Below are 23,562 nucleotides of genomic sequence, written 5' to 3'. Positions count from 1 at the left end.
GCCACAGAAAGTCCCGTGGTCCCTTCTGAGTTCATCAGAGCAGGGTGCATATAGTCCACTTGCAGGAGGGGCCACCAGCAGGAGGGGCGGCGAATCCTTTGAACACTTACAAAGTTTAACTAGGGATTGTTTCTTAAGGGCACTTGACCTGCCAGTCCTTTTTTTCATTGATCATCTTGTAGCATTAGTGTTTGGCAGAACATGGTTTAGGAAAAGTTTATCTTTATAATTCAGGCTTAAGTGGGGCTTTTTGCTTCAAACATTCAGATTCAGTGGACACATTTAGCTACTTTCTAGCATTTATATCCACAGACAAAATTTTGATTTAAATATAATTTAAGGAACAGAGTTTTAGAACTGGTATTAAATGATAAGATAATGATATATTCCAGGTAACTAGAGTTCATGGTTTTGCCTTAACTGTATTAAAATATAAATGTTCTGTTTATCTCAACTATTACCATCAATGATGGGAACATTTTTCTCAACAAGTCAGTTATTATCTATTATCTAGATATTTTGCAACTTCATGAATGTCATTTTCCTAGTCAAGGAAAGGATGGAGCATAATGATCATGTAGGAAATTGGAAGGCCCCATAGTGGGTTGATTATGGTGAGAGGAAATAGAACATATGATTAAAAAAACCTAAAATTTATTCCACGATAGTATTGACACAGAATTGGCTTGTTTCATAAGTGACTAATGACTAGTTTCTGATCCACCCGAGTAGTCCTATAAAAGTTAACCAGCTCAAGTTATTTGGGTGGCAGTAAGATTTTCTCTACTAGTGGAAAGAGTGGCCACACTCACGGGTTGAGCACCTCCTGTTAGTTGTAATTAACTACATAATTAAAAGAAGGTGAAGCTATAGTTTTTGTGAGAACCCCACTTAGCTCTGAGGGGAAACTAATGTTGCAATTTAAAACTAAAACTAGTTTACATTGGAATTATACTTCCATTCCAAAACATGAGCTGATTAATTTTGACTATTCATTAGAATTTTGTTCTCTCATGGAGAGGTACCTTAAAAACAGAGTGATACTTGTTCTTCGAGTTACTGAACTGCTCACTGAGTTTCTTTATAGCCGCTAGGTAGAGCATCTGGGCCACAGCCAGGCTGTAAACAGAGTGTACGGACCCAGGACCAGGCAGAACCCAGCCCTATAAGCTGGCCCAGAATGGGGGGCGGAGGTGATGGGAAGGCTGCAAGGCAGTTCTCGCTGGGCTGCTGGACACTGGAACTGAACTTGCCACACTGCTCTAGAGCCCACTGGCTGGTGTGGTGAAGACTCCTCCTTCCATCCCTGTCACCCACAGGTGTGTGTGGAACTAAGCCGGAGAGGGAAGGGCCTCCGCTATCCCCACAGAGGCTGAGGGAGGACTGCAGCTGACTGGGATCCATCGGGGGTCTGTGTCAGGAGGAAGGTGGAGTGAAATCGTGCAAGTAATAGCCGAACATGTAGTTAGCCAAGGGGCGAAGGGGTCATTGAGATTACAGAGTAGGAACCTCTCAGCTGGCAAAGACAGGAGTCTGGGCAGAGCTGTGCTCCTGGAGAGGAAACGGACGTGTGTCTCCTTTATCTGGCTGTTCCCGAATAGCCTTTTATAATAAACTAGTAACCTGGCCCTTGCTTTGTCCATAAATCATTTATGGACATCAGAGTAGAGTGGACCTTTAGAATCTCTCTCCCAGGAAGCCGGCCCACCCAAAGAAACAAATCATTCTCTCTGGCAAGTGCATAGCAAGCAAATCAAAAGCCCCTTCAATGACAGTGAACTAGGGGGAGAAATGGGTTCTTCAGGCATAGGAGCGAGAGGAGAGATGAGAGATTATGGAGAGGGAGAGGGAGCGGTAATGCGAACAGAGCATTCTGAATGCACTGAAGTTGCCTGTTCCTCACTCCTGAAGATGACAGCATGACTGCGTGTCATGGACTGAACCGTGTGTCTCCCTCCAGCCAAATGCAGGTGTGGAAACCCTAAGCTCCAGTGTTACTTGTTTGGAGACAGGGCCTTTGAAGAGGTGTTTAAGGTCAGATGAGGTCATAAGGGTGATGCCCTGATCCAATCTGACTGGTAGCTTCATAAGAGGTGGAAGAGGCACAAGGGGTTTGCACACGTGGAGGAAAGGCCATGTGAACACACAGCGAGGAGGCGGCCATCTGCAAGCCAGGAGAGAGGCCTCTGGAGACAGCCAAGTGTGCTGGCTCCTGGGGCCTAGACTCCCCGCCTCCAGAACTTCGAGAAAGTAAGTTTCAGTTGTCTGAAAAAGAGAAAAAGAATTATAAAATAAGATTTGCTTCAGAGAAGCCCCATGTCAGTATATAATCTTTTGGTGACTTTGAGTCACTAATATGTAACTTGTCACTAGGAACAGTGATCTTTAAAAATGACTTTAGTGTTTTTAAACTAGTATCATATCACTAAAGGTATGTAACCTTATTGTACTCAGGAAAATGAGTGTAAAAAATTACCATTTCTCTTTAACCAGTTGATGTCCAAGATGACAAGGCAGTTTGGTTTGGCTCTTAATTTAACTTCTGAATTTTGGTTTCAGATCAATGTACACATTTCTTTTATAGCCACTGCATGACAGGAATAAACTATTGGGAAACACAGTAGAGCTCTAGGCATATCAAACTTACCATCAGTAGGATATATAATTTCTTTGTCTGACATGCAGCCTATTTGTACTTTCATCATGGAAACTGTGATTATTATAAAGTCACTATACGAAATTACCTTTGCCCTGGTTGGTGTGGCTCTGGATTGAGCGCTGGCCTGTGAACCAAGGGGTTGCCAGTCTGATTCCCAGTCAGGGCACGTGCCTGGGCTGTGGTCCAGGTCCCCAGTGGGGACACACAAGAGGCAACCACACATTGATGCCTCTCTCCCTCCCTTCCCCTCTGTGTAAAATTAAATAAATAAAATATTTTTTAAAAAGAAATTCCCTTCTATTATACAAAAAGCCTTAATCTTCTTAATAAAACTGACATTTCATCTTTCCTTTGATCATGTTTTTCATAGAAATTGAAGACGAATAATCAGTAGTTTATCTTTCAGAACCTTAAATGAATGATTTTCACATTCAGATTGTTAACTAATGAATTTTCGTATTTCATGGTGCTTCAGTTTCTATATTGAAAATAGAATTGGCTACAGAGTAATATAAGTCTGAGCCCTCTTCTGTCCATGTTAAATGATATACATCATTTAGCTAAATGAAAATGATACGGTGAGTGCTTCCTAAGTAAATAATTCCCATTACTTGTCAGATGCAGCCTTTAGATGGTTCTAAAAATACTCATCATGCTCTCAGTGGCCTTTTCCCTGTATCTGCTGTTTGGGTGTCAAGTTACAGAGTAAAGTTCCTTGGGGTTTCACGGTGCATTGTATCAAAGGTTATCAGTTGCTTTGAACACACTGATAATTTTCCCTAAACTGTGACTGAAGCTAGGAAAATGGGAAGTAAAACTTCAGTCATTTCTAATGATTAATCAAGACAGCCTTGAAAAGCTTTTCTGTTTGAGGTTTATTGCCACTAATTTATTGTTTCAAAGTCGGATACCCTGTATTTAACTTTCTGTTTTCTTTCAATATTATGTTGTATAATTGATATTGGTGCAGTTATAAATGTGAAAAATAGGCCTTGTTCAGGTTAGAGCCAAGGCAAAATAATTTTCAAAAAAAGTTACTAGACAATCAATCAGACATATGCAGAATTTCAGGGTTGAAGTGCCCTTGGCATAGTTTTATTGAAGGTGCCCTATGGATTGTTTCTCTACATTCGAAATCGCCCCAAATCTCTTAGCCTTTGCATAGGTCAAATTTGTCTTAAATGACAAGTGCTCTGGCCTATGAAGGAGGAAAGCAGAGAATAATTTGGGGTTCAAAACCTGAAAATAATGCCATCACCTGGCCTTCTTAGCTTCAGAATATAACCTTGAGGGATGATGTCCTCGGGACTATTTTGGCAACCCATTGATCTGTTCATAACATAGGAGACTTCTTACTCTTGTTCTAAATGATATCCAAGTTTGATATGCTCATTTACTTTCTTAGAATACTAGTTATTTCTTTTCCTATGAGAGAGAAATACCACCGGCTACAGCTGGATGCAGAGTCAAATTCAGATACGTGTTACTAGAAGAGAAATATATTGCCATGGGACAAAGCCTGAGAAAAAGAGAGATGTGTTGCCAAACAAAAACCTCCCTGGAGAACACAGAGTGTACTAATATTATATAGCAGATAAAGCACATCTCTATATACTTTATTATTGATGATGTTTTCTGTCAAGCACTTAAAATTTCAGTGCCTCCAAGGACTCATGCCTCTTTGAACCTCAGCTCTCTTTCTAAATTGAGTTAAAGAAGTAATTTCATTTTACTCTCTCGTAAAAATGAACATCTTAAGGCCCATATTGGGAGTTACCTGTAAACAATTCTTACAAAATAGTTGATTTCTACTTTTTGCTAAAGTTAAATTAATTCATCTAACAGATTAGAGTCTGTCTTGTGTTTTCCTTATTTCTTACCTTTAAAAAATAATGATATCTTTCCAATTGAAATGGAGGTCAGAGTGGCCAGCCAGTGCGGCTGGCGTTGGTCTGGAAGTCCTTCTTTTTCTGCTGTCACTTGTCTTCTATCTGGTGTGAGAATCCGATACCCTCCTCTCCACACACACCATCTCCTGCAAACCTCCCCCCACCACACACATGTTTAAATGAGAAAAAAGAACGGTCAGTTTCCATTTACTCAGTTTTTAAAAATTTCTCAAATCTTACCTCTACTGAAGTTATTCCCTAAAGTTCACTGATGATAACACACACACGCACACACAATGGCATTTACTGTATTTCACTGGTGTGAGCACTTTCATAAGTCCACTTCTTTAGTCCATTTAACACTTTGAGGTAGGTACTATTGCTAAGCTCATTTTTATAGTTGAGGAACTGAATGAAGCACTGAAAAGTGGCAGAGCCTGGAGCCGATCTCATATTCTGACGGCTCCTCAGCATCACTCAGCATAATGCTCTGCTGTGGCATTTACTCACCAAGTCGAAAGAAAGCCACTCACGTTCATTGTTTTCAGGCCCTGCGTGAATAGCGTTTGATAGTGAACAGTCCTCTTCTTGTAGCTTTATCCTCCTTTGCACTTGTGACAATTATTTATTGATCACTGCTCTATGTCAAGCACTGTTCTAGGCACTGGGGATATTTCAGTGACTAAAAATCAGACAAAAACTCTTTTCTGTGTGGAGCTGACATCCTAATGGAGAGGGATAGATAAAGACAGACCATGAAAAATCAGCATAATGAAGTAAATTACATGGTATGTTATGCAATGGTAACATAGATGGTAAGTGCTATGGAAAAATCTACACAAATGTGTAAATAAAGAGAGGAGGGTAGAGAGGATTTGGGGGCAGGAGTACAAGTTAAATGGCTAGTCAGGTAAGGCTCTTTTAAGCAAGGAGTTAGAGGAGTTGGGAGATGAGCTACGAGGATATCTGGGAGAAGAACATTCCAGGGAGAGCGAACAAGCAGTGCAAAGGCTTTGGGGTGGGCGTGTGCCTGCCGCGGTCAAGGAACAGCAAGGTGGCCAGGGAAGCTGGAGGGGCACAGGGGAGAGCAGTAGCAGACTAGACCCACCAAGTTCAGAGAGGACAGAGCAGGACCTCGTAGGCTGTTCTGGGAATTTGACTCTTTGAGAGAAATGGGAACCCTTTGGGGAACTATCAAAATAGCTGGTTATTAAATAGTTCTTATAGCACAATCACATTCCTATAAAGAAATAAAAAGTACTTTGTTGTGCAAAGGAAAATAAAATACATAGCAAAATGATAGTAGCAATTTGGAGTGATTTAATTTTTAATTTTTTGTTTTTATATCTATTTAAATAATTTGTAATAAATTTTTGTGACTAAAAAGATCAATATACATTCTAATTATACTTTGTAGTAAGATTTATATAAATATAATCTGAAAACAATATATATGCTTAGAAAAGATTTAAAGGATATATACTCCAGTGTTAATAATGGATTTCATACAAATAGGGTCATGAATGATTTTTATTTCCATCTAGATTCTTCATATTTTTAAATTTTTAACACATGATAAGTATTGCCAAAGATAATACTAAAAAAATTATAAGTTAAAAGGAAAAGTATTGCACCTTCACGTTATGAACAGTGTTTGGGGACTGTAGGACTGGGTGCAGGACCATTTGTAGGATAAGGGGACAGGAATGTAATTTTCCTGTTTGGGGAAACTGCAGAGGTGTCAAGGGCATCCCACAGTAACTTTTCAACCAGTCTTCTTTCTGCTGTGGGGGACACTGAGAATAGGGGGCAGGCAGAGAAGTACTTGGAAGAGCTTAAAACTGATGCTCTACCCAGCTCAAGTAACCTTTAGTAGTGTTTCATAGGATTCTTACCTAAGGAGCTTAAAAATGGCATCCATCTTACCAAAACTGTTACACACTCTAAAATGTTAAAATCCATATCACTTTCTAAAATTCATCCATTTCTCCACCGTTGTTGGGGATAATTAGTCTTTTCTTGATATCTCAAATTTCAATGTGATATATACTTCATTACTTCTAAAGCATAAGGTATTTGAAGTTTTGAATATTGACACATTTAAATACAATATTCTTTTTTTTAAAGAATTTATTTATTTATTCTTAGAGGGGGGAAGAGAGGGAGAGAGGGACAGAAATATCAGTCAGTGTGTGGTTGCTTCTTGAGCACCCCCTATTGGGCATCTGACCTATAACCCAGGCATGTGCCTTGACTAGGAATTGAACTGGTGACCTTTTGGTTCACAGTCTGGCACTCAATCCACTGAGCCACACTGGCCAGGGAATAACACAATATTCTTTAATTATTTTTTAATACAACTCATCCTAGGCCAAGAGACTTTAAAAGCATCTTTATAACACTTTTGTAGTATCCATTTTCAAATGCCTGTAGGCAATACTGTGTACCAAAATGTAATGTCAGATTCTAAGAAAGTGATATAAATATGAACTGGCTAGCTAGATGAAATGATTGATTGATGTAATTTTGTTTTGTCATTTCAAGGGAGTGAAAAAAATAGACCCAAAATTCTATGAAAAATTTATCAGTCACAGATTTGGAGAAGAAACGGTGCATCGCATTGATCTTTGTTCCATGCTGAAGAAAAAGCAAAGTAATGGTTATTATCATTGCGAGTCTTCGATTGCGATTGGTGAGTGCCTTTTGAAAATCATTTACTATTTTAATTTTGATTTATTTCTTTAGCCTTTATTTTGGCAAATATTTGGTACTAATTGCATATATTTTTCTCAATGATATAACTTTCTAAATATATGTTTTAGGAATACTTACTGAAAATTTTGTAGCACATATCTAGTATCTGTATTTATCAGTCAACATTTTAGTACATGTAGTTTCTCTGCTTTTGTGCTTTAAATATAATTATAATGAAATCTTAAAATGTTGATTCAAAATGCATTTTAGTTTATTTCATGAATATGAAGACATCATTTTCTCCAGTAAAGGCCTAAATGACTACACCATTCTACACCAGACATTTTCACATTTGTTTGCTGCTTTTAATTAGGAATAGAATGTTCTAGCACATGGAATTTCACTCTGGGAAAGCCTTTGTAGGTGGACTGCAAAGAATGAACACGCGTCCTTCAGTTTCTCCCCTCAAGGAAACGTGTTTTGTGGGGAAACAAAGATCCATACGTATGTGCTCTAGCGCCTCATCGGAGAGATGGCACGTGGAGACAGGCTCACCCACATTGGGCTTTGGTGTCCAAGTGGAAATTGTGGGCACCAAATGCAGATTTCTTTAAAAACAAAGGCGACAACAACAAAAGCAGAACAGGCCTTTCCCCATTGTTGCCATGTGAGTATATTTCATAGGATCCTGGTCTGTCGTGATTCAGATTTACTATTTCAAACCAGGCACTATTCTTATAAAATTGTGAACTTCAAGACAACCTAACATGAAAGTACTCAAAGAAGATAAATACATGATTCTAAATATTTCAAGGTCTTCAAACAAGAGAATTTCTCTCCACTTCAGCTTGAAGAGAACCTGTGGAAATATATGCCCTGAAAGAATCTTAATACCGAAGTTTATTCAAGCACATTAAAAAATACTCAAGAGACACAATTTCATTTCCGAATTCTCACTGGAGATCTTCAGAGAAGCCATCATTTTACCGTCCAAAGATTTTAGCTTTCTTAAACAGAAGATACTCTGTATGTCATTCGAATTTTATGGTGTAAAATATTTCAAATCTATTTTAAGGATTTTTTTTTTGGTTTCAGAATCTCACATTTTCAGAGCTGTCTTCCACCAAAGTTTTATTTTTATTTCTTTTCTTTTTTTTAAATTGTTAATCCACTGAAGTTTTGATGAGGACTAAACATTTCTGCTTTGGCTCATTGTAAAAGGCAAATTCGAATCCTTCTAGAGTAGTGCAGATTTTGGCTAGCTTTCCATGTCTTCTCTGTTATTACTTTAGGCCAACCTTTACAGAGAACTGTGTACTTCATTGCTTCTCCTATTCCCACTCTCATTTAAAAAAATAGATAAAAAATATGTAAATTTGACCGGATGTGGGACTGCATTATATAGGTTATAGCATCCTTCACCTAGAGAGTTCTGTTCTCACCCAAAATCACTATATATTGGCTACTGATTTTTTTATTGCTCTTTTCTAGCTTAGTTTCAAAAATTCCCTCAATTATAGGCAATTTCTCTAGATTTTTTATTAGGTTTCTTCATATCCTTATCCTATATTCTTATCCTTTTCTAATTCAGAGCAGTTTAGCTTCTTTCAGACTCTACCAACCGTATATCCCCGTGCGGATCATTTAACATTATTTAAAAAAATTTTTTGCTCATTGCATAATTTTCTTCAGTCACATTTTGTGACACTAGTATGAACTGTAAAATAATTACTGCATCTAAAATGACAATTATGTTAAAGTTAACCAAGTTTAATACACACTAGTGTTCTTTTATTTGGTATGGGTAATTATTTTCTCAATCTTATCTGAGTTTTGAAACAATATTTACCAGGATTTTGGGATACTTTGTGAATTTCATTTCTAGATCAGATTTAATTGGTTTATGTTGGTTTGGCTTCTCTTTGGTTTGATTCTAGCACAAATTTAATGTCTGTTTCCAGAATCTTGTGTATAATGAGTGGGTTGATTTCTGATCTTAAGATATTTTGTATTCAGAATGCTTCAGTGGAAGTTGGGTTTCACAGAATTTGGGAGCCTCCTGAAATTGCTTATGTGCATATAGGTACATATGTGACTGTGCATGTAGGTACATATGTGACTTTTCTGGGGAAGGAATTTATTAGATTTGTATATTTCCTATCTCTTAATTTGTTAATGGTGCGTTCTTGGAGACTGGTAGATTACAAATGACCCCGATTTTCTTTGCAACTGTTTTTATATCATTTAGGGCATCTTGTTACTTATTTATTTAGTTATCTTTTAAAAATATTTATTTTTTTCTTTAAAAATAGTTACTTTTTCCAGCTTTATTGAGATATAATTGACATATAACTTAGGTAAGTTTAAGGTGTGTGACATAACGACTTGATACATTTATATCCTGTGAAGTGGTTACCAGCATAGTATTAACACCTCCATCCCCTTACATATTTATCATTTTGTATGTGGGGGGAGAGCATTTAAGAGCTTCATTCTTAGTAACTTTCAAGTATACAATACAGTATTATGAACTATAATCATCATGCTCTGCACTAACTACATCCCCAGAAATTATGTGTCCTGTAACTGGAATTTGCACTTTTGACTGACATCTCTCTGTGTCCCTCCTCCTGCCCCTGGTAACCATCCTTCTGCTCTGTTTTGTTTCAGCTGTTTTAGATTCCATGTATGTGAGACCATACAGTATTTGTCTGATTTTTCACTACTTTTGGTTTTATTTTATCATGGGTCTGTTCTTGGAATTCATTTTTGTGTTTCTTGTATAAATGAAATGTCAAGTGTTTTTTAGAAAACTATCAGTGACTATATGCTTCATTTCTTTTTAAAATCATTGTAAAATTGATATTGTATTGCCGTTGTCCCAGTTTTTCCCCCTTTGCTCTCCTCCACCCATCCCACCCTCCACTCCCACAGTCAGTCCCCACACTGTCGTCCATGTCCATGGGTCATTCGTACATGTTCTTTGACTAGTCCCTTCCCCTCCTCTCCTCCATTATCCTTCTCCCAACCTCCCCTGTGGGCACCGTAAGTCTGTTTCACATTTCCATGCTTGTGGTTCTATTTTGTTTGTTAGTTTATTTTGTTCTTTAGATTCCCCTTATAAGTGAGATCATATGGTATTTGTCTTTCACTGACTAGCTTATTTCATGGAGCATAATACTCTCCAGTTCCATCCATGCTGTTGAAAAAAGTAGGAGCTCCTTTCTTTCTGCTGTATAGTATTCTATTGTGTAAATATACCTTAGTTTTTTCACCCACTCACTTACTGATGGGCACTTAGTGGCTATTGTAAATAGCACTGCTGTAAATATAGGGGTACATAAGTTCTTTTGAATTGGGGTTTCAGTGTTCTAAGGGTATATTCCAAGCAGCAGTATAGGCTTCATTTTTAATTAATTATTTTTCATGTTTTCCTGTTCTGCTCTTTGCTTCATGGATGCTATTCCTTCATTTTTCTCTTGGAGGATTTCAACCTAGTTTGTATTTAATGTTCTTTTCATATTTTTAAAGTTTCTAGTTCCTCGGGTATGAATTCTTCTCTATGTTGGGTCTTTTGTGGCACTCCATTTTCTCTGGTGCTTTTTAAGTTTTTCTGAGGGCTCATTTGCATGTTTCCCCATCACCCCATGTGCAGTTTAGAGATGTCAGCCCCAGTCCCATAGGTACCCTGCTCTGAACTGGGTGAGGAGTGGAAGTTGCAAACCATCCTCGTCCACAGGGTTGGAGTTCATTCTTCTTGTGTCTCACCAATTTGTGAGGTTTTTTTAAAGCGTAAAGAGCATTAGCACTTGCCATATTGGCTTCAAATATTTTCCAGATTTTATTTTGCACTTAATTTTGGTCACAAGTTATTTTTCATATTAAATGTTTCAAGTTTTTGTTAAATTGTAGATTGAAAAAGTTCTACTGTGATTTGTTTAATTATTCTGACCAGAGTCATCTCCAAACCAGAGATTTGATGTGTCAACATAAGAAATGTCCAAACCTGTGGAGATTTGTATGAGTTTTACTTGAACCAAACTGACGACCATTGCTGGGAAGCAGGATCCCAGTGGGCTGGGAAAATGCTCCAGAGAATGGCGGTTTTGCAGCTTATTTTCATGCATTAGAAACAGAGGAGGAGAAGTGGGGAGGGTTACATGAAATCCAGTGGGGGAGGTTAAAGAGGTGGGAAAAAGCAAAGCGGAAATGTCTGAGACTGGATAAAAAGTAAGAGAGACACATACTTTTTTTACATTGGGGGTAGAGGATGACTTACGAATGAACCTTTGCACCACTTAGAGACGGTACTGGGGGGAGTAGTGAGGCTTCAGTGGTCTCCACTCAGGTGTGGTTGTGCCCGAGGGGTCTGGTAAAGGACGTTACCTGACATTTCAAAGGTGTGTTATAGTAGATGCAAAAACACTGGAGAGGATCAGTTCCGGTAAAGGGTGACCTTTGTCCGGGAAGCTGCAGGCCTAGGATGTGACTGTCTACCGATGTTCCGACTGTCCCATGTGATAACTGTCGGTGTTGGAGTTTGTGAGCTCGCCACGGAGGCCACCCCTGCGATGGTCAGTTTTAGTCGCTCGTTCCTTTCTGTCCACAGATAGAGATATATTTATATTGTCTTCTAGTTTTTTTCATTTGAGCTTTTAAAATTTTTAAATTTTCTTATTTATTGATTTTGGGGGTGAGGGAACAGACAGACAGAGACAGAGAGACAGACATCCATTTGTAATTTCACTTTTCCATGCATTCATTGGTTGATTCCTATATGTTTCCTGATGGGGGATCGAACCCACACCTTGATGTATTAGGATGATGCTCCAAATGAGCTACCTGCCCAGGGCTTTCATTTGAACTTTTAAGGTACCTGTTATGATCATTGGTATAAGTACTCAGACATAGAGTATTAACAAAAAATCCAGTTACTAAAAGTGAGTGTGAAGTAGGGATTTAGTTTTAGGAATATGTTTGTACAAAACTTTTTATGCCCCTACAACCTTAGTTTGTGTTCCAAAGATCAGAAATTATCAGTCTTTCATGTTGTACTTGATTGAAACAGTTTCTTTTCTAATTTGAATGACTTGCTAATATTGGGGTGATTTCATTTTTTTTAAAAAAGCTGGGTTTCTACCACCTTCTGAACATTCTGCTCCCACATTCCTACATGCCAGTGATTTTCTAGATGGGGTAGTAGGCACAGGACCTTGAAAGGAGCTGCTTTTTATCATCTGTACCCCTTACTCTGTTGGGTTTTTTTTTTTAATAAAATTTCCTTAACTGTTCATACTACCTATTTGGCTCCTGAAGGCACTTGAGTTTGGCCCCCTGCCGGCCGTTGCTGTTCCCTGTGCCTACTTTGCATTTCCATGGTGTGCATTTTTGTCTTCTCTGTCATCTGTACCTTGATGTGGAGTGTTGGGGGAGTTTGCTAGGATATAGAGGTAACATTTGGATTTTTAGATACAAGGAATGGTACTACGTTTTAGTTCTCTCCTAATCAAAACTTTGAGTGATACTATGCCTACTTAGTATTACCAGGCTATAACTCTTTACAAACCTAACTCTACTGACCAGCTATAATTCAACACCCCTCCACTCTGTCACTCCCTCCCAGCACAGGGAAGGAAACCAGGAGTGACATGTGATTCAGATTTCTTAGGGCGGTGAAAGCTGTTCAGTGTGAGCTACTTACTGGAGTTGGGTGAATTAATTTTTGTCAGGCAGCTATGTTCCATTTATATTTCCTTAGGGAAGGTAACTGACTAAATGACATCCTCTGTAAGACTGATGAGCAATTTAGTGCTTCGCAAAAACTAGTTTGCTTTCAACTGTCAGATGATCTCATGATGGGGAGCAGGGAATTTGGAAAGGTCTGGAAGGTATTTCTTTTGCAGGCCAGTATACTTCTTTATAATTTCTGCAAACCCAGGTAGGAACAGTGATCTTCTGGGAACACCACCCTTTTTTGTTTAATAATCCATCATTAATTTAATATTATTGAGCATATACACTGTGTGTACTACTCTCTTGGGTGTCATGGAATACAAAGAAATATAAGACACAGTCCTTAAGGGTGATGAGAGTTACTGGGCAGCCAAGACTACTTCCGAGAAACAGAGATGGAACAGGAATAGATGAACGGGGCTTTGTCCATAGCAGTAATGGGCTGTGGTATAGGACACAGTGGAAGAAGCTTGGAATTTTACCTTGTGAGAGAGTGTGAAGGTGGTGAGTACAAGAGTTTGGATAAATAGGATGAGATCAAGGAGCAGACAGATGGATGGTAAAAAAAAACACAAAAAACACCCCTTCTAGGAGTACTAGGATGATTTACAAGGATAGAGAAGCATTGGACTGGGAGGTAGGGTGGGGGCAGTATTAGTGATAGGAGCCACACTTTAAAGGCTGTAGTGATGGAGCCTACTGTTTCGTTAGTGGAGGAAGCTACAAAGGAGGCAGTGGCTTGGTCAGTGTGTTTGAGGAGTTGGCGAGGGAGGTGGGAAAGGAGATGGGCACCATCACACAGACTGAGGCAGTGAATGTGTAATAAAGGAGACTGAGTAGATAGGTGTAGGGTAGACAGAGGATGAAGTTTAATACTCAACATAATGACACAGGATTGGACCCTGAAGATAAGACCTTCAAGACTAGCACAGAGGCAAGTGAGGGGCTCAAATGGAAGCAAACAGGCCTGCACAGATGTGGTGATAGAAGGGGAAAGGGTCTTATATATTAGGTGAGTTAGAGTCATCATAGCTACAGTCTGTTCAGTCTGTATCCAGAGCTAAACAGATCAGATCAAGATACCAGATTTTATGGGCTGAAACTCTATGGAGAATTCTGAGTGAGTTGAGTCAGTGAATTTATTCTATCCAGAAGTCCCGGGTCTTTGAGAATCGCCATTAAGGGATATGGGCAGCTTAGACCGATGCTGTCAGTCTTAAAATGCTTGTCATGGTTCATCCAGTGATTTCTAGAAGTCATACCTAAGTTGCGTTTCTGCCAAAGGAAAGGACCTTTGGGGTTGCATCTGGGAGACGCTCAGCTCTGACTTCGGTGTCCTGATCTCCCATGCCATTTTATCCTTAGGGAGGGAAGCAGAGCTCCAGTGGCTCTGGATCTTGCCTGATTTTAGTGTGTAGACATGGGATCTTCTCTGTGAAAGAAAATACTGTCAGAGTAATGCCCCGTTGGTTGTTGCAGCAGGGAGTGCTGGAGGGAGAAAGGAGTCAACAGTTGTTCTTCATGGCTGGGGAAGGCAGAGCTAGAGCAAAAATCTTTGAACTTTCTAGAATCTTTAAATCTTAATCTGTATCAGATCAATGATAAATAATAAAGTTTTAACATTTAATTTGAAAATGTTTATATTGCTTAAATGTCATATGCCCATGTGAAGGTCTACTTAGTGGATAGCAGTACTGGCAATAGATGGGCCCTTGAATGTTGATTTTTCTCATGAAGTTGTTTACATTTTCCGCTGTAGAAAAATGATTTCTTTTTTCATAAAAATGATTTTATATACTAATAGTAACTAATAATTAGTAATAATTATTACTAATAATTTATATACGAATCATTTACTTTTGTTAGATTTTAAATTCTTTTAAAATATACTTTTATTCACTGGTTCTCAAACTTTGGTCCATGGATCCCTGACAGTCACTGAGACACTTCCAGGGGTCTGTGAGGGCAAAACAATTCTGATGACAATGTGAAGACATTGTGTGCCTTTTCCACTGGGTTAACATTTATACCGATGATGCAAAAACAACGGTGGGAATGACTGCGTGTGGCCAGTATGAATCAAGGCAGTTACAGTTAAAAAGGTTTTTAAGTCAGTTTTATGTAAGAATGTTCTTTTGAGTCATAAAAATTATTAATTGCATTTAATCTCAACATTTAAGAATGTGTCTTTTTAATAAGGATATTATTTGTAACAAAAATGGGAAGTGAGCATAACCCCTTCGACTGCATATTGAAGTAGAAGTTTGACCCCAGGAAAAGCATTCGATTGGTGAAGCTGCAAGATAAAGTCTCCACCTTCTTTCATGGAACACCCTTTTTTTTTCTTGAAGAATGACTGACAGATAAACTATCATTTTCAGACTTGGGCCTAACAGGTGTTTTCTTGAAAATAAGTAAAACTGTCATATCAAGGAAACTGGCATTATTTGTTGCTAATGATAAATATAACCCACATAAACAAAAGCTCTTATTGGAGAGGCAGATTGTCAGAAATTTTGGGGAGTGAAAAGAGGTCCTGGGGCCAAGGCGTGTATGAATTCCTACGTTAGTTCATGGTCCAAAGAAACCAGAAAACAGTGTAATCCTCAGACAGGCCTTCCAAATTCATTTTGATTAGTATTCCCAACTTTTTCTCCTTACATTAATTCTGATGGCTACTCAGCTGTCTATAAAATACAAACTGGTTTGATTCCTCTCACCTAAATTTTTTTCTATATCCCTCCTTAATTTCCACGCAAGCATTCATTTTTTGTAAAGATATAAGTGCAAAATACCCCAGGCTGACAGTAGCAAATCTATATGATATGACTTATTAATAAAGCACTATTGTGTTAATATTTTATAATATACAAATGTCTCTTTTGTGATGGTCAGGACTAAAATTTTATCTTGGTTTTTTTGGTTGTTGTTGCACAGGCTGACAGGGAGATGATTACAGAAATTTTATCAGTACTTAGACCAGCGATTTTCAACCTTTTTCATCTCATAGCAACCATAAACTAATCATGAAAACTCTGCAGCACACCAAAAAAAATTTATTTTTTTGCCAGTCTGACAAAAAATAGGTATAATTTTTATTTATTCACACCAGATAGATATTGTTGTGTTGGCTGTTGGCTATTATTTTTTTGACAGTCTAAGGGAAAAGAGGCCAGTGACTCTGACTAGTCTGATTTCACATGTTTTAAAATTCTTGCAGCACAACAGTTGAAAATCACTGACTTAGACCAATTAAGATGAATCTATTTCAGGCATGTTAGAAGAGGGAAGTCGTTTTATCATCTGAGAAAATTACACTTTTTTTTCACTTGAAAACTTTAGCAGTTGGAAATTTTTTCTGTTCAAAATTATCAAATAATTTAAGGAGAACTCAGGAGAGGATGGTTCATTATTTTATGACACAGAAATTGAGCGACTATACAATTTATCATTCATATGGTATACTTACAAGTGTACTATGCTGGGATAAAAGAAGAAAATGAAGACTGTCTGGGTTTAACTGGGACTCATGTCATCCTACTTAGAAAGCATAATGCTCTTTAAAAAGCAGAGCCTTTGACGTGTTAAAATACGATATTTCAAATGCCAATCTGGTTCCTTTTGTAATCTAATTGTCCCCCTTTAAACGTTCTTTTGATGAAACATGTCTTCTGAGAAGAAAGTGTTTGAAATTTCATTGTTATATGCCCTATAAAAATGAAAAGCAATTCATAATCGGAACTCTTAGGTTATTTTTATATCTACTTGAGTTAGAGGAAGCTTCAGATTAAGTAACTGAGAAAATTAATCTTAGTGATGGCTCACTGTGTTTCAACTGGTGTATCAGCGTTTAATCTGGACACTAATACAAAGTGGCAGCTGTGGCTCAGGCTATTTTGAAAATTCAACCATCTGTTGGCCTGGTTTCAAACCTTCTGATTTATATTAGATGCCTTAGGAACTCCACATATTAAAGGGGCAGTGCTGTATGGTATATTTAACTATCTGAAAATTAAGCTCCACTGCTAGAGCGATGCAATAAAAATTTGTCATTTTATGATTTATTTGTAGAGCCTTCTATTGTAAGTGTATTCTGGAAAACATGAAAGTAAAATTTCCATGTGTATGCTTATTTTTTTAATTTAATTTTCAGTTATATTTGACAAACGATATTATATTATTTCCAGGCAAACAACAGAGTGATTAGACATTTATGTACCTTACAAAGTGACCACCCTGATAATCTAGTACCCATCTGACACCATGTATAGTTATTACAGTATTATGGACCATATGGTCAGTGTTGAATTCCAAATAAAAAGAAAAATGAACTGTATGAGCAAAATGATTGAAGTGCTGAGCCTGTGGTCAAACAAACCCATTAAGATATAGATCACTATAAAGGACACATGGACAAAAACTAAAGGGAGTGGAAATGGGAGGGAGGTGGGGAGCACTGGGGGGTGGGCTGGGATGGGAGAAATAGACAGAAAACTGTACTCGAACAATAATTAAATTTTAAAAATATCGCCAATTAGTGTTAAGAGACCCTTTCTGCTACCAAAGTTATGGCTGACTAACCCATCATACTGCGTAATTGCCTCCAAATACATTGTTTCACTGCACTGAAAATGCTTATTAATTTTTAAAAGTGCTAAGCACAGTGCCTGGCAAATAGTGTTATAAAATGTTACTTATTAATGTTAATAGTCTTACTAGTCCTATTAGAATGCTTATTGGAATGGTATTTTTACTTTTCTAACATTAGAATGTTCATTTCAGGTTATATAGACTTGCATTATTCTTTGTGTTTTCCTTAAATTGGCATGTGATTAACACTGGTGCATTTCAAAAATAAAAGTGAGTGTATATATATATATATATATATGTGTGTGTGTGTATATATATATACACACACACACATACATATACACACGGGTGGGCAAAAGTAGGTTTACAGGTATGAGTACACAAAATAGAGTTTACTGTGTTGTTATTTATTGATTATTATATTATCTACTTGTATTACAACTATAATCCTACTCTTGCTCACCTTTGTATATAGCAGGTACTTTTATGTATTTCTGCAGTTTTTTATATTGCATATACATATTTATACAGGGTGGGACAAAAGTAGGTTTACAGTTGTGTGCACACAAAACACAGTTGATTCTTACATTATTATTTATTGTATTATTATTTCCCATAAGAACAACTGTAAACCTATTTTTGCCCCACGTTTTATATAATTTATATATACATAAAATGGCAAAGGTAAAAACTTGACTTTTGGGAGGAAACCATAAACTCGGCAGATCTATTCTATTTAATGCAGTATTGTCTAAAAGATTAACCTGGTAATGTAAAATCCCAAGAGCCAAGTGTACAAAACTCATCAGTTCTTCTCCATGTTAGCGAAGCACGGAGGAATGGGGAGGATGCAGAGTAGCGGAGAGAGTGCGCTAGAGCGAGAAAAGCGAGCGGCCCCGGAGTCCCAGGAGGAGAGAGCCTTTCTAGTGGCCGCCGGGGCTCCCCAACTAGCAATGCTGTGCACATTACTTACTGACCCTAAACCTGTAAGGCAGGGCTAATAATGGTGTTGCCTCATTACATCGGGGGGATGGAGTGAAATAATACACAAAAAACATCTAGCACCGTGCCCGATACATACTCATTGTCCACTCACTAGTGCCCGTTCTCATTGCTGCTTTTATTTCAATTTGTATGGAGAGTACTTATGTCCAGGACAGAGCAGCCCAAAGACTGACTTAAGGAAAGGTTAGTATTTTCTTTTAAAGATTTTATTTATTTATTTTGAGAGAGAGGGGAAGGTAGGGAGAAGGAGAAGGAGAGAAACATCAGTGTGGGAGCAAAGCACTGATGGGAGAGAGAGAAGCATCCATCAGTGCCCTGCTTGGGAATCGGACTGGTGAGCTTCCTTCTACCTTGCGGGATGATGCCCAGCCAAGGAGCCACACCGGTCAGGGCAGGAAGGGTTGGTATTTTTAAAAAGTCAATTTCTTCTTAATATTTACTAGTTGTACACTATTCTAGGAATTAGGGAAAACTTTGGCCTCTGAAAGATTGTTAACCACTGGAACAAGGCGTGAAGGTATTTGTGAAATGTCTTTATGTTTAAGGGGGAAGAGAGAGTACCATTTCTGGAGGTCTGAGTGACTGACCTCACGAAGTCTCTTCCATCATTATGATAACTCACAAGTTCTCTACTTTGTGTTACATTGTTGTATTTTAGTTTTTGCCGAAGCTAGACTTTCTGATTAATTGGAAGAGAAGTAGTAACATTCTCATTGTCCAGCTCTGTCTTAAAACCCATCCCACTGTATTCTTTTATTACATATTTACCCTTAAAATAGGAATTGGAAGGCAGAGTATGACTGTAGTGAGGAAAGCGCTCGTGGTTGGCGGCTCTGGCAGAGTGAACTCAGGATTCACTGATGTTGCCTGAGCCATCAGTTCATCCCTAGCTCCCTCAGGGCCTTTGAAGAGTTGCCAGCTGTGTGCAGAAAGACTCCTCCTTCACTGTAAAGCTCCTTTAGTATGTTTATGGTTGTTACAATTTATTTGTGCCATTTATGGAACAGCTATTTATTGAACCTGCCAAGCGTTATGCTGTCTGCATATTGAGGATGAAAAATGTGCTGACATAGACCATACCGTCCAGTGGTTTACTTTCTAGTGGGTGATCACGCAATTACAATTTAAGCCGATAATGACTGTAATAAAGTTAATGGGAACCCAGTGAGGATTCTTTTAATTTGGCCTGGGATTAAAAGGGAGAATTGCATAGAAGAGTTAAGGTTTGAGCTGAAAAATGAGAATGTGAGGAGGGAGAAAAGGAAGTGTTTTCTCAGAGGGGTGTAAGTAGTTTGCTCTGCATATGAATTACTTGTCATTCAGGTCTTATCTTAATTCAGATCTTATTTTGTAGGGAATGGGGATCATCCACAATGTTGGAGCTTGAATGTCACGATCAGATTTGTGCTTCAGAAAGGTCAGTCTTCCAATGGTATAAACTTCCAATGAAGTGGTTGTCGAGAGGGAATAGAACGCTGAATCAGCAAGATGAGTAAGAGGCTGCGTGCGAGCCCAGGCAGGTTGTGATTGCCTGCAGTTAGTGTTTGCAGTGGGGATGAGAAAGGGGGATGCATTGTAGATCTAGGCAGGCAGGAGCATCAGCGTTTTCAGGTTTAGGCTGGATCATGAAAGACAGAGGAGAATTCTAGGATAGCTCCCACACATGGGGTTTAGACAGCTAGTAGGTGGTTGCGCCCTATACCCGCATAGAGAATAAAGGAGAAAACAGATTTTGGTGACAAGAAGATGATGAGTTCAATTTTAGACAACAACAACAACAAAAAACACCTGTGGCCCAATGAAGCGACAGATCTGGAGGGAAATCTGCGACACAGATGACATATCCAAGAGATCGATACGGGGCACAGTGGCATTAGGATGGTGGTTAAAGCCGTGAGTATGAATGAAGTAGTGAGGGGCAGCTGGGCAAGCCGACTTCTAACTAGTGTTGCAGCGCGTTACCTGGGATAGCTCTTGGACAGGAGGAAAGCAGATTTTTAAAACGGGGCTAGGACAGAGATAAAAGGTTGTGGAAATTATTTAAGTAAATACAACATCCATTTATTGTTTCTTATTGGCCTATGGGATCTGGGCAGTAATGACATAAACGTTTCCCTTTACTATTCGGTTTACTTCCCCTACAGAGAGATCTGTTCTCATAAAAACGGAGGGACAGGAGAGTAAAAGATACACAGAGTTTACATTATTTCCCTCTATGAAGTTTAAATTTTCCATCTTTTTTTCATTAACCTCTAAAGGTCCTTGGATATCTTATCTGACTTTAATATATTTTATATAAAATACCTAAAGCACTAATTGTAGCTGAGAAAATGACATTTTGTAAATTCACAAATTGTGGTTTTATTTGATCTTCTATTCGCTTTAGTATTCAGGTGAATATTTTGTCTTGATTCTAACTACAAGTAAAGGGAACTACCTTAGATCTTCACAAGTTTTCTGTTTCATACCAGGGAACCATAGCTGTCAAATATATGTTCATTGCTATCAGCTCTTATCCAAGCAAAAGGTTTTGCTTAAGAAGTCAATCTTAGCACAGTAAGGTTTAGAGAGAGGCGGTTCACAGTTTTGCTGCTTGTTCTCCAGCTACACATTTAACCAGAAAGGAGTTTATAAATGTGGCATGCATATCTGTGTATGATGGGTTTTTTTTTTATTAGCGTGAAACTCTTTTTCAATGACTTACTTTTTTAGGGCTTTTTTTTAATACGAAATTATTTATAGACCCTTTCAATCATTTCCCTAGTTTTAAATGACCACATTTTTACTAAATGTGGATACCGCCTTTTTACTAAAGGAAAGGTAAGTACGAAGCTGCAGTGGCCACTAGTGTGTTCCCTGTTCTGAGTCCACTCCCTTCCCCTTTCTTCCCTGTTGGCAGAGCCCCCTCCCTTCCCCATGAGGCGGTGGGCTTCAGGGCATGCGGGGGGGGGGGGCCCTTTAGCCTGTAGGTGATTGGACCCATTCTTCTCCCCAGAGCTGAGTTTAGGAAGTGGCATATGACCTCACTCAGATCTGTGGGGGGAAGTCTGCTTGGAACCTCAGAACAGTTTTTGGTGATACACAGAGATTTGTAGAGAAGAAAATGTCATTTTCCAAGTTGGAAATTGTTGGGTATACCTGTGTGCCTGGGCTTAGCAGCCACCATGCTGAGTCTTGATGAGCTTGTTAAACCACGGAATTAAGCAACCCCGGAGCCACTCTACCTCAGATTATAGAGATGGCATTATTTTCTAAACATCTGAGTCAAGACTTTTTGGTTACCTGCTGCCGAGTGCATCCTAACACGTACGCATTTCAGATGTGAAATAAGAACTGTATTAATAGAAAATGGACTCAGCACTTTGGTGTTGTGCACATGGAAACAGCAGTTCCGACGACAGTTATCAGGTGCTGTTAGAAGCGTGTGTGAACAGATCACAGGCTGTGACGTGTGTCCAGGGAATGTCAGCCTGGGTCGCAGGGCATGGAGACAGGTCCCCAGACCTGCCAGCACCAGTCTTCACTTAACTGCATTTCGTTTGGTACACGTGGACTTTCTCTTTATTATCTTGGGGATTCACTCTCACTCTTCCTTAGCCCTTTAAGAGTTATTAGAGGAAAATGCTTTAATAACAACACTGAGTTATTAAAGCACCTCTTATGCGAAGTCTTCCAATCCTTTACATAGCAGGAAATGTGACTGTTGTCTGGTCCAAGGTCACAGTGGGCCACTTTCAGAGCTGTGTATTGAGGAGATTCCATATAAAGAATAATTAGGACCTATGAAAAACCCCAATAAATTAGAAACTGTAGAACCGAATTTTATGTTTATATTGTGCAACTACAAATAAAATCTTCTCATTTGGGCCCTGTTGGCCCCTATTGGGCCCTAATAGCTCCTGAAGTCTATTTTTTTTTATTTCTGTAAAGGATGTTGCTTTCTCTTTGAAAGTCTTGGGTATTAAAGGATTAAAGGCACTTGAATAAGAAAGCAGCCCTCTCAGGTAATACAAACACCGGCCAGAAGATTAGTAGTATCCTTTACTTTTTTTCTCTTAAATAGGTTTTAACATCTAGAAGTTTAATTGGCCCTTCAGTAAGTAACTCTAGTCACTTTTTGTGATTTTATTGTTAATGCTTGAAAAGAAGGACCAAACAGAGTCTGTCTGGAAGATGACCGTCACTGGCCCTGGTTCTTGGGTTCCTGCATTGTCTTCATAACGCTGTCCAGTGCGCAGGCTCAGTGAATGCCCTCGTTCCGCAGGGGCCTGCCTTCAACTGCCCGCCTCCTCCCTCCTTCTGCCTTGGCTTTCCTACCTACTCTGGGTGTGCAGCTCCACTCGAGTTAACTTCACCCCAGGAGCTGATGTGATTACCACATAAGCACATACTAAGTGTTGAATAAATTGTTCTTTAAATCAAATTGAATTGATATAATGGTATAATATAAATTCCAGGTGTTGAAAGACACAATGTAACTTGTTAGGCCTTCTTCCAGCCTTCGATTTCAAGAGCTCCACTGCCTTCTGTGCTCTAAGTGGAGACATAGATTCTCTTCCCTAACTTCTGTCTCACTAATTCCGGGCTTGTCTTTAGCTCTCACATCGGTTAAGCTTGGTCCATACACAGAAAAGAACCGACTGCTTAACAAGCGCGGAGGAGGCATTTGAAAATGGGCGCTAAACCAGACGCATCAGCAGAGACTCTGCAGCAGACATGCATAAGAACAGCTTTCAAATATCAGTATTTAACAATATAGTGTCAGAAGCTCGCCCTTTGGTTACAAAATGGCTATGAAGATGCAGAGGTGGCTGAACAGTGGAGGGGCACCTGTGTGGTAGACACACAGACTGGGGGTTGCTTATGGAAGACTTGAAGTTTGGTTTCATTTGTTTACTTCTTTATTTTTTGTAACACTAATGCAATCTGGAGCAGCAGGGTCCAAACAGACTTTCTGCAATTGTGGAAATGATCTAAACCTCTAGTGCCAGA

At 38.7% G+C, this 23,562-nt stretch overlaps 1 protein-coding gene across 8 annotated transcripts in view; it reads left to right on the top strand.

Moving 5' to 3' along the window:
- The window catches only part of AKAP7 (A-kinase anchoring protein 7), a 107,341-nt gene that overhangs the window by 54,275 nt on the left and 29,504 nt on the right, over window positions 1-23,562 (top strand). For 7 of the 8 annotated variants that reach the window (XR_008391526.1, XM_053664801.1, XM_053664800.1 and 4 more), the window contains exon 7: window positions 7,093-7,240. Coding sequence is in view for 6 of the 8 variants with exons in the window: in XM_053664801.1 (XP_053520776.1) it covers window positions 7,093-7,240 (148 nt within the window). In the remaining 2 variants the exon portion in view is untranslated. Of the gene's footprint in view, window positions 1-7,092; window positions 7,241-7,698; window positions 7,910-23,562 lie in introns of all 8 variants that reach the window. The other variant, XR_008391525.1, reaches the window with a different exon arrangement.

This window comes from Artibeus jamaicensis, unplaced genomic scaffold (genome assembly GCF_021234435.1).
Source record: "Artibeus jamaicensis isolate MK-2021 breed Jamaican fruit bat unplaced genomic scaffold, CSHL_Jam_final contig_387, whole genome shotgun sequence".
NCBI lineage: Eukaryota > Metazoa > Chordata > Mammalia > Chiroptera > Phyllostomidae > Artibeus > Artibeus jamaicensis.
The sequence above is the reverse complement of the archived record's forward strand: the minus strand, read 5'-3'. Positions and strand labels throughout refer to the sequence as shown.